Source organism: Thermobia domestica, chromosome 9 (assembly GCF_964235325.1).
Source record: "Thermobia domestica chromosome 9, izTheDome1.hap1.1, whole genome shotgun sequence".
Classification (NCBI taxonomy): domain Eukaryota; kingdom Metazoa; phylum Arthropoda; class Insecta; order Zygentoma; family Lepismatidae; genus Thermobia; species Thermobia domestica.
Window position 1 is genome coordinate 193,373,609 of NC_137462.1, and position 11,558 is coordinate 193,385,166.

Consider the following 11,558-nt stretch of genomic DNA (forward strand, 5'->3'; position numbering starts at 1 on the left):
CTGTGATGATGTGACAAAATAAAAAGTGTACTTTGTAGATTAAAATATGTGCTAGCAGTGTTCGTGCGTTGTTTTATAAAGGTAACCAAGAAAATTCTGTCGCTTTTCACACCCAAAGCCTTCAAACATCGATATGTCATCGAAGGCATACCTGGAAGATCAAAAATAGTTCCCATCAGCATCGACCACCTTCTCCCAACGTTCTGGAAGATCATGAATTCCATCGCAGTAGAACTTGATGGGCCGTGAAGCAAAGAAGGTATCAAGAGCATTTTGCATCTCTACTAGGGATTTGAACTGGCGCCCTCTAAGGTGATTGTCCAAGAAATGGAAGGCGATACTAGGAAGGTGCAATGTCCGGGGTGTATGGCGGATGCAATAGTACGAGAGACATTTAGCTCGATCTGGCAACACTGCTACGATTATAGTGTCGTGTGGGCAGGAGACAAATGACGAACGTAGTGTGTTCCGTGGAGATGTACGGGTCAGTTCAACGCTGCTGCGGCCCCATATTACGGTGTGTGGCGAGTAGACATTGTTAAAGTGATTGTCGTGTGAAATACCGTCCTAACACAATGATCACGCGTGTAGAACAGCGTGTATTTATGAAATTCCGGGTGGCACAAGGGAGAAATGTCAGGACGATTCACAGAGGATTAGATGCCTGTGGTGAAGCTGTTCTACCGTATCGGATAGTGGCGAGATGGGTTGCAGCGTATCAGGCGGGACTACAGTCGACAGAAAAAATGCACGGTGGAGGGCATATGCGAACGGCTACGGACGAAATTCATCTTACAAGACTACGGACACTGCTTGACGGTGATCGGTGCTGGACTTGTAGTGAATTAGCGCAGGAGCTGAACATTTCTTCCGGATCTTTGTTTCGCATGCTAACACAAGATCTTGGTATGCGGAAAATTGCAGCCAGATGGGTGTCTCATGCTCTGACCAAGATTAGAAAGTGTCATAGGTGAAAATGTGCGCTCCTACACCTTCAACGTTACAATGAGGAAGGTGATGACTTCTTGCACCACATTATTGCAAGTGACGAAACATGGAGAAGATCCTACGAGCCTGAATTAAAATGTCAGTCGAGTGAACGGCGCCACCCAGAATCTCCACAACCGAAAAACCGTTGACAAGAACCAGCGAACGTGAAGGTGATGATAATAATCTCATACGACCACGAAAGCATTATCTTGTCACATCAAGTTCAACCGGGCGTTACCGTAAATGCTGCATACTATGCTTTATATCTAAGTCACCATTTGCGACCTCCAGTGCGTCGCAAACGTCCACAGCTCCTGGAGTCTGGACCAGTTCTCCTACACGACAATGCCAGATGTCATACAGCCAATCCAGTACAGACTCTGTTAGGACGATGGGGTTGGGTGGTACTGGAGCACCCACCATACTCCCCGGATATATGAGCTCCTGTGATTTTGATCTTTTCTCAATAATGAAAGAACTTCTCTGGGGCAAACGTTTCAGAGACATTCCCAGCATTGTCCATGCCTTAGGGCACACTGTCAAAATCCTCTCACAACGTGGAGCTTTGACAGGTAAATTCAATGGTTACCAGACATCTGGCGAAGGGTTCAACAGACTGGTGGATACTACATTGAAGGACTGTAAGCTTCTTGAATGAGTGATTCACTACATTCCATTTCTCAACTATGTTGCCACTTCGAGTTAAATGACACTCGTATTTCTCATCCAAGTCGTAGAATGGTGCGCCGGGTCATCCTTGCCACGTGGAGTTTAGCGTTGTCCTGTAACAGGAGGACCCCTTTACGATTCTGAAGTGCTGGCTCAATAAACCTTCGCCATATCTCCATTCGCATTCAACTCACGGGGTGAGGGCCAATTGAACACAGACCTCCACAAAAACCGACAGAACTCTCTTTGTTACCTTTATATATGAAGACGTTCAACTGTTTTGGTATAAAAATAGGGGGCATTACTTTTCAGCATGCACTGATGTTGATACAAACCTTTATGCAATCATATGTAGCGAAGTAAAAAATATCAGGGCGCATGTTATGTGGAGGTAATATAGAGTATGATGGTTTGTAATCATATTGTTTAAACTGCCTTTGCTTGTTTTAGATACAGCGTGGTACAAACGAGAATAGGTTAACGTTGTGGGTCTACATAAGGTACGTAAAACTACAATTGAGATATTCAACCTTCTGCAACCACACATTATTACCCATGTATTTATCATCTTTACTGTAGAGATATATCTGCCGGCCTCCACAGTCATAGATCGTCTAATTTTGGGTAGTACATATGCTGTAAGGACTCCATTAGCTAACATAATGCGCTCATTTGACTACAACATAATCGGTGTGAAATCAAAAGAGTCATGGCGAAAGAAACCAGATTGCATCCATGATGCATGTTTCAGATACTATGTGAGGATTTAGGGGGTTTAGACCCACAAACGCCTCAAAGGAGATTTCCTACCTCTGTAAATACGCTGGAATAGGGTCATAAGAGCTCATCATTCACAGTCGAGTCGTACCACACACAAAAATATCTTTACCATTGAGGAATTCTTGAACGCCCAAACTGGCTCCGTGTACATGGAATATCATCGCAATAAATCACTGTGCTCCCTTCAACAGTGAATCCCGCCATGGAGGTGTCATGGGGTTACAAAGCTCCACTTCCGCGAACTGGAGTGAAAATGAATGCCGTAAAGTATCAGTCTGATGTTCTGACACCCGTTGTTCGACCTCTCAGTCACACCCCCTTTGCCAATACCCATTGACTTTTCCAGCAGGATTCAGCGTCATTTCGTAAGTCGACTCAAACTTGGTTCCAATGTGTTACCTAATTTATCACGGCTGACGAAGAGCCGAAAGGGAGTCCTTATCTCAACATCCTGGACTATATGTTCTGTTCTCCAAATTGGGGGCCAAGGTTTCTTCGAGGCGACACCCTTATATTCCGTCACTGAAACATTCCACTGAGCAAGCAGCAGCAGCACTTCTTTTAGAAGCTGTGTTTAGGGGTCTGTGTAATGTCGCTTGTGCAATGGATTGTAGCCAATAAATCTCTATAAAGAAGATACCTATTTTCGTGTATACCACTCAGTGACATGTCCAGTCAATCCGCGAGTAACGTCAATTCGACATACGCAAATTCATTGTTACGTAAGAAGTTTCCAATATAAATAGAGCTTACGAACCGTATCTACATCTGAAGTAAGAAGTACAGGGTGGTCCAAAATTGTGGAAGCGCCCAAATAAAATCCAAACCGTTCAGAATTGGGAAAAAGGGAAAAAAAATGATGGTAATAGATGAGGGGGAAAATCTTTTGAGACATATCCCCATGCCGTGAACATCGTGTACCACCGATGGGCAACTAACGACATCTCGCCAAAAATTGGAGCCCCACAGCAATGATCCGGGGTGGCCCTCTTCCGTTTTGAAAATTATACCACCAGCGGCAGAGACTCGACGGAACACCAATGAACCACAAAATTACTCTCCAAAATACGTTAAATCGCCTATATGCGTGATTTGTTTACATTAAGGTAAGTCTAAAACACTTTAAAAAAGTACCCCGAGGTGGGTGCGAACCACCAACCTTATGATTACTACCCGCGTGTTCTTCTGACTTCGCTATGGAGGAGATGAAGAAAACATGGCTTATAGAGGGATAAATCGTTGAAGTCGTTTTAATTTTGCTAATCAGAGTGCTCCTTTAACAGTGTATATTCGACGATAACCGTTTGGGATAAGATAAAATGCATTCGTTATGTAATTTATAACAAAATGACACGCGTCTTTTTACTTTATTTCATAGTTCACTTATATTCACTTTCTAATAATCGGCAACAATGTTCATCTAATTTCATACAATTATACGCACTCATCTAAAGATTTTTCACTTCATGATGTAGAGGCAGGTGTTACTCTTGACTTCTGGAGCTCACTTTAGGAACAATTCGTCTGAAGAAAGTGAACATGACTGGTGATAGTTTGTGTTGGTCCCTACGCGATTCTCCGCGACGAATCGAAGAAGCGCGGACCAAAATGAAGTCCTCGCTGCTACGTGGTGGTAACTTCAACACCGCGACTCTAGATATATGTTTTGATTCGACGAATCCCTGCTACTAGTGACGCACTAGCGATAATCATTCGACCGTCACCATATCGACGATCGACATTTACCGGCAACTATGCCACAAGGTGTTGACGACATTTACGGCATGGGAATGGTACCATCGGCCGCCGTCTTGAAATCCGCCATATTGAAATGTCGGGAACATTTTTTAAATGGGAACCCTTCTTGTGATACATCAAATAGGACTGAATTTTTTTCAGGAAGCAGTAATGAAATGCTTTTGTCTCTACGACCAACCATTGCAAACCACTGACCAAGATTACAGGAATTGTTCAATGTGCTCTTCCTCCTAAGCAATCTTTAAATGTATCCGCTGCTGCCATTCATCTATCACTCTGCCCAGCTGGGTGACGAGTGTTGAAATCGTCTGCGATCGGTTTGCTGCTGCGCTCCCCTGAGATCAACACGATCTCTGTCCGATCATCCCTTGTTAGTGCCATTCCGTGTAACACTACCTGAAACAAAACAAAATCAGTTAAAACTTTACAACGGTTGGTCGTAGAACCAAAATATTTCATCACTGACTTCCTGAGAAAATTCCAGTCCTATTTGACATGCCACAAGATAGGGTTCCCATTTTAAAAACTTCCCGCCATTTCAAGATGGCAGATTTCAAGACGGCGGCCGATGATGCCATTATGTCTCACAAGACTTTCCCCCTCGTTTGTCATCATCAATTTTTCCTTTTTCCTCGATTCTGAACGGTTTGGATTTTATTTGGATGTTTCCACACTTTTGAACCACCTTGTAATATTAAATTTCTAAATTCTATCTTGCGAGCGATCTAGTGACTGAGGCATGAACTACTGTTAATTTGGACTAATTTCTCGATTTTTCCTATTTTTCTTGATTACATAAATGTTTATTGCAAAAATTCGACTTTTCGTAAATTCAGACTTGTGGAAAAGAGCCCTGGATTGATCTATTTACGTAAGTTGAAGGCTGTTGATATATCAAAACTTTTGTCTGTCATTTGCCATTAAAACTTTTAAGCAAATTCTAATGATTATGCACTGTTGACACTATAAACAAAGACTGAGAACCCTAGTTTGGGAACCGCTGGTATACTGTGAAATGGTAAAGCACAGCAAATTCTAATGATTATACACTGTTCACACTATAAACAAAGACTGAGAACCATAGGTTGGGAATCGCTGGTATACTGTGAAATGGTAAAGTATAGCAAATTCTAATGATTATACACTGTTCACACTATAAACAAAGACTGAGAACCATAGGTTGGGAACCGCTGGTATACTGTGAAATGGTAAAGTATAGCACATTCTAATGATTATACACTGTTCACACTATAAACAAAGACTGAGAACCCTAGGTTGGGAATCGCTGGTATACTGTGAAATGGTAAAGTATAGCAAATTCAAATGATTATACACTGTTCACACTATAAACAAAGACTGAGAACCATAGGTTGGGAATCGCTGGTATACTGTGAAATGGTAAAGTATAGCAAATTCTAATGATTATACACTGTTCACACTATAAACAAAGACTGAGAACCATAGGTTGGGAATCGCTGGTATACTGTGAAATGGTAAAGTATAGCAAATTCTAATGATTATACACCGTTCACACTATAAACAAAGACTGAGAACCATAGGTTGGGAATCGCTGGTATACTGTGAAATGGTAAAGTATAGCAAATTCTAATGATTATACACTGTTCACACTATAAACAAAGACTGAGAACCCTAGGTTGGGAACCGCTGATATACTGTGAAATGGTAAAGTATAGCAAATCCTAATGATTATACACTGTTCCCACTATAAACAAAGACTGAGTTGGGAATCGCTGTTACACTGTGAAATGGTAAAGTATATGTCTCTTGTTATTTCAGTTTTGAAAGTATTATGAATAATAACTCAGGTTAAAGCGACGTATGTTTTTTAATAGTTTTTCCAACCAAAATAAGTAATTACAAATTTATCGTATGTATTTCCAGGTAACATTGTGATATGATGGAAACGAGAATACTTTTTTATCACCAAAATGCGCCTAATGGAACAATGCTATAGACAATAATTCTTCAAATTATTTGTGAATATGGTTTGCACCTTTCATTTATACCAACGCTCGTTTTCCTATCAGTATCATCCCATCTTCTGCTTCAGATTCTCTTCCAAAGATCATTTCACTTTTAAAAAATAATTACTTCTCCATTGCCTGGACTTTCACCAGTGTTCACAATATATTTTAAAGATGCATTCACAAATATACTTTTTAAATACAATAAATGAGAAAGAAACTTTACGTACTTCTTTACATACAAAGTAGTACAATTCATTAATACAATGCATTCATAACATCCACGACTGATGGCCTATTCATGAAGATAGTAATATTTTAATTGATTTCTGATGAGCCTAATTCAATAATTTCCAAGACGATGCCTGATAATTCCCCACTTCATTAGTTAACACCTTCTCCAGCGGACCACCATATTACAATTATTGCAGGTAAGCCGAAATGATATGATAGATTAGTTGAAAATGTAGTTTTTCTCCCAAACTTCATTTTGTGCGCCAAGGCTCGGCAACTACAATTCACATTTTTCTTCTTCTTCTTCTTTTTAAGTTCAAAAGGATTTTCAGTGCAATAAGGATTCGAAGTATCCGGGAAATTAACTCCTCCTCAGTGTCGGCGTTGCTGTTAGGTAGCCAAAAGTGTTCCCTGTTTTAGGCGTTTGTAGTTCGAGTAGACGGCTCTAAATATACTCGCAGAATTTCCCTTTATTCAATTACTGTTGAAGCAGCAACACAACAACTTTCTCCACCAACTTCTCTTTGGAGGTTGTGACTTTGCTATACTGTCTGTGCTGCCGTTGAGAAGAATTCTGTCCAACTCGGACTCTGAAATGTCCTCGAGGACGTCATGTTCGGAAATTTCGCTTCGAGCGTCATCTTCAAGATTGAAGCAGCAACAATGCAACTTCATCCACCAAAATCTCTTTGGTGGTTGTGGTTTTACTAAACTTCCTGTGCTGCTGGTAAGGAAGATTCGGTCTAATTCGGACTCTGTAATGTCCTCAAGGACAACATGGTCTGATAGTTCGCTTCGAGCATCATCGTCGGATCTAAGTGTGGTATGTATGCCTTTAAACATCTGTTCTTGAAGTCGAAGATATCAAATTCTTCCTCTTCTTTTTCTGTATTAAGGCAACAAGAGCGACTCGATTTATCATTGTTTTCGCTGTCGAGAGAATTCAGGTACTCTTCTAATGCCAGTAATTGAAGTAATGGATCCTTATGAGTCTCCCTGAAGACGCGTAGATCAGTCCTGACACTGACATAAGGAAGTAATCCTTTCAGACACTTTCCTCAACTGAGTACCAAAATACAGCGAATCCTTGTAAGGTGTAAATGAAAGCTGTTCTTACTACTTCTTCATCAAATCCATATGTATACACAGTGGCGTATTTACGATTTTGTTTCGGGGGCTTTGACTGAAAATGAGAAAATTCTGCCAGATATTTCATATACTTTACAATAGTAAGATTTCGGGAGAGCTTAAGCCCGGAAGCCCCCCTAGATACGCCACTATGTATACACCATATTATCATTAGTATAACGACTATGATATTCCCGACACCTCCGCTCGGAACTGATTGTAATTGAAGGATCGTCTATAAAGGGAAACTTCTGCTTATATTTATGAAGAAAAGAGGTCTTTCCCACTTTTTCCACTTTCCACAAGAGGTCTTCTTCTTCTTCTTCTTTTGCGTTTAGAGATCATTTTGTCTCTTTCATAGAGCAAGTATCAATACTTGTTATATTCAAATCCTTGTTCGTTGCACTGAATTTTCCAGCTCTTACAAGTAAACCTTACGTTTGGGTGAATCGAGTTGCTGACTGAGACACATATGAGAAAGTAGTACTAAATGTGGTCAGTATTTCAGTGAAGTTATAGGTGCGAAGCTCCAGGGGTTTAGGAGATACAGCTACCAGAACATCGCATGGAAGTACAGAATAGTCTTCATACAGTTGGAGGTAAAAGCCCTGTAAGACCTCTTGTAACGACAAAAGGCGGATAACAAATATATGAGTACATATTAGAACTAGGGAGAAGTCATATAGTAAGGGTACATCTGACGTTGGCCATCTTGAAATCCGCCATTTTGAATTAAGGTTAAGTTTTTAAAATAGAAATAGGGTCATGCGATACATGATTTAAGACGCAAATTTAATCAGAAGAACAATGGTGACGTTAATTTTGATTTACGTGCAATTGGTAAAAAGTTACAGGGAAATTAAATATTGTTGCAGCATATGTATTAGTCCTTTACTCCACCTAGTAAATTTTGTGTTAATGATAATAATTAAATAAAAAGCAGGTGGATAAATATTAGGTCTATGGTAAGAGTTGCCTTGACGGCGGCCATGTTCAAATCCGCCGTTTTGAATCAGACAAAAGTTTTAAACAAAACGCATAACAGTGACACCTTATTAATAGCAAATTTTACCATAAATCCGACGGTATAACCATTTTTGCTTTATCATTAACCAGCACAAAATTAAATGGGAATAGAATAATGCAATAGATGACTTCGGGCTAGAAGTTAATCAGAAATACAATGGTGGCGTTACAATGTTAGTTGTTTGATGAGCAAAAATGGTTATACCGTTGGATTTATGGTAAAAATTTGCTATTAATAAAGTGTCACTGTTATGCGTTTTGTTTAAAACTTTTGTCTGATTCAAAATGGCGGATTAGAACATGGTCGCCATCAAGGCATCTCTTACCATAGACCTAATATTTATCCTCCTGCTTTTTATTTAATTATTATCATTAACGCAAACTTTACAAGGTGGGGTAAAGGACTAATACATATGCTGCAACAATATTTAATTTATCTGTAACATTTTACCAATTGCGCGTAAATCAAAATTAACGTCACCATTGTTCTTCTGATTAAATTTGCGTCTTAAATCATGTATCACCTGACCCTATTCCTATTTTTAAAACTTAATCTTAATTCAAAATGGCGGATTTCAAGATGGCCGCCGTCAGGTATACCCTTACTATATGACTTCCCATTAGTCCTAATATGTACCCATATATTTGTTATTCGCCTTTTGTCGTTACGAGAGGTCTTACAGGGCTTTTACCTCTAACTGTATGAAGACTATTCTGTACTTCCATGTGATGTTCTGGTAGCTGTATCTCCTAAACCCCTGGAGCTTCGCACCTATAACTTCACTGAAATATTGACCACATTTAGTACTACTTTCTCATATGTGTCTCAGTCAGCAATTCGATTCACCCAAACGTAAGGTTTACTTGTTAGTAACGATAACAGTGAGTTCAAGAATAGAAACTTGTAATTCTATTAACAATGATTTACAATAATTTATATTAAGCATAATATAGAGAATAACAATAATGACATACTGAAGACAGATCATACAACATTGTTGACCTTAATGAATGTACGTATATGTTTGCATATGAGTGTTTTGCTCGAGAGAAAATTTTATAACATTTGCAGAGTAGAATCAGGCGGACCATTAGGAAAGTACAGAATGACTAATGTAGTACAGGTTGTTTCCCAGTAATTTGGTTCGGTGGGAAAGTAGAAGTAAGTAGTCAAGGGATAGCTTAGAAATTAGAATCGGAGATTCCACGTATATAGAAACTGAGAAATAATGAGTAATTTACTCTTTTCTTTTAAATTATTATGTGTATGGGGAAGGGCAGTGCCGGATTTAGGTATAAGCTTTACAAGCTATAGCTTAGGGTCCCATACTCTTGGGGGCCCCAAAAATTCAAGGAAAAAATTGAATGTACATTTCCAAAATATAAGAAAAACAATAAATTAAGTAATATCTACATATAGCAACAGAGCTTCGTTTGTATAGGCCTCTATGATTTAAGTAATGGGGCCCCTTCTGCTAGTCTGCTTCCTAAAGTATCACTGATTTCTTCACTTCTGTATATAGAGTCCTACGTTTATCTGGATAGATTAAGTGCCCCATTATCTTCAGTAGCTTAAGGCCCCACCAAACCTAAATCGATCTCTGGGAAGGAGGCATGGTGGCACAATGTTAGAGGGATTACCTCTAGTTCAAGAGATCTCTGGTTCGATCCTTGACGACACGAGTACTCTGAGTTCTGCCGTTTTCCCCATATTACCATTCCATCCATTATACCTTTAACCACTTCTCTTAATCACCAATCTCCTTTAGCTTAAAGACCATAAACGTGGGATACAAAGCTGGAATGTTCATTTAATTCCCCTCGAGTTTCTGTGTGAGCAACTTTAGGCAACACCTGAAGTATGAGGACATTACCCACTATTACCATGAACTCAGAACCACGACTTGGGATTGAATCATCTAAGAGCAACGCTTAGTATATACACCATTCCCCAAGTTGGATTACAAGGGAGTTGGATTACAAGACCATGCCACCGACCGTTCATTTGAACATATTAATTCCTATTCTTGCGACACAAGGCGCCTTGTAGCAAGAAACCAAACCCTTAACTTAGTATAAAAATAACGAGTCACGAAAGTATTGATGACAACCAAGGGTCTGCATATAGCCCCGTATCCAGCCCAAAAATGTAGGGGGGGCGGATGAAGTTAGGGAGGGCCCGATCCAACCATATGATAATTCATCACCATATTATAGTTCTTTTGGAAGTCTACTGTAAAACTTTTAGGGACCGCCCCTCTAGACCCCCCTGGATACGACCTGTCTGCATATGAAATGAAGAAACATAACTATTCTTCTATGTAGGCACTTTTAGACATTAGCAACTGCTTAAACTACTACTAATTCTAAGGCAAGGTATAATTATTTGCTAGACCTAAGGTAAATAAATAAGCTTTATATTATTAATTAAAAACGTAAAGCCTTGTACTATTCATGCAACAATTTTTAAACCTGTTCATCACTCGCACATATTGTGTGAGGGAACACTTTTATAAGAAATGTTCAAACTACTTCAGTTCATACTTCTCTGGTTTGCAGCTTTCCCATTGAAGGCATTGTTCTCAGTGTCAAGTCCAGACTGTGATTATTACGTATTTGTGAACGCAAGTACGGCAAGTCTCAGCAACGGGTGAGAGAGTGGGAGAGATTCAGGGATTCACCCGAGTGGAGACTGTGTTACCGTACATATTAGTGTACATATTTTTGGAAGCTTAGTTTCATCGTTCATTCATTTCATCTTTTCATTTCGACACACTCTATCACTACGTTCAACGTGATTTATGGCGTCCCAACCTGTCATTGGATAACATTCTGGCTTACCGCCTATTGCACCGGAACCTTCTTGCTCCTCCAGGAATCCGATTAGACGACGGTGTCATTCTCTGGGAAGGATTTCTACCAGCCAGGGCTCTGCTCGTCAACTCGTCAACGTTCTCCTGTTGCATCTACCAAACTTTCACCCGCTAA

At 39.8% G+C, this 11,558-nt stretch overlaps 1 protein-coding gene across 1 annotated transcript; it reads left to right on the forward strand.

Moving 5' to 3' along the window:
* Window positions 1–575: 575 nt before the first annotated feature.
* On the forward strand, window positions 576–974 carry LOC145661114 (protein GVQW3-like). The gene has a single exon (XM_081726560.1). It carries the CDS (start codon window positions 576–578, stop codon window positions 972–974), a length of 399 nt encoding a protein of 132 aa, XP_081582686.1.
* Window positions 975–11,558: the final 10,584 nt, after the last annotated feature.

Bases quoted from the DNA above. Each gene is read 5' to 3' on its own strand.
- LOC145661114 (XM_081726560.1), top strand. From the start codon at position 576: ATGATCACGCGTGTAGAACAGCGTGTATTTATGAAATTCCGGGTGGCA.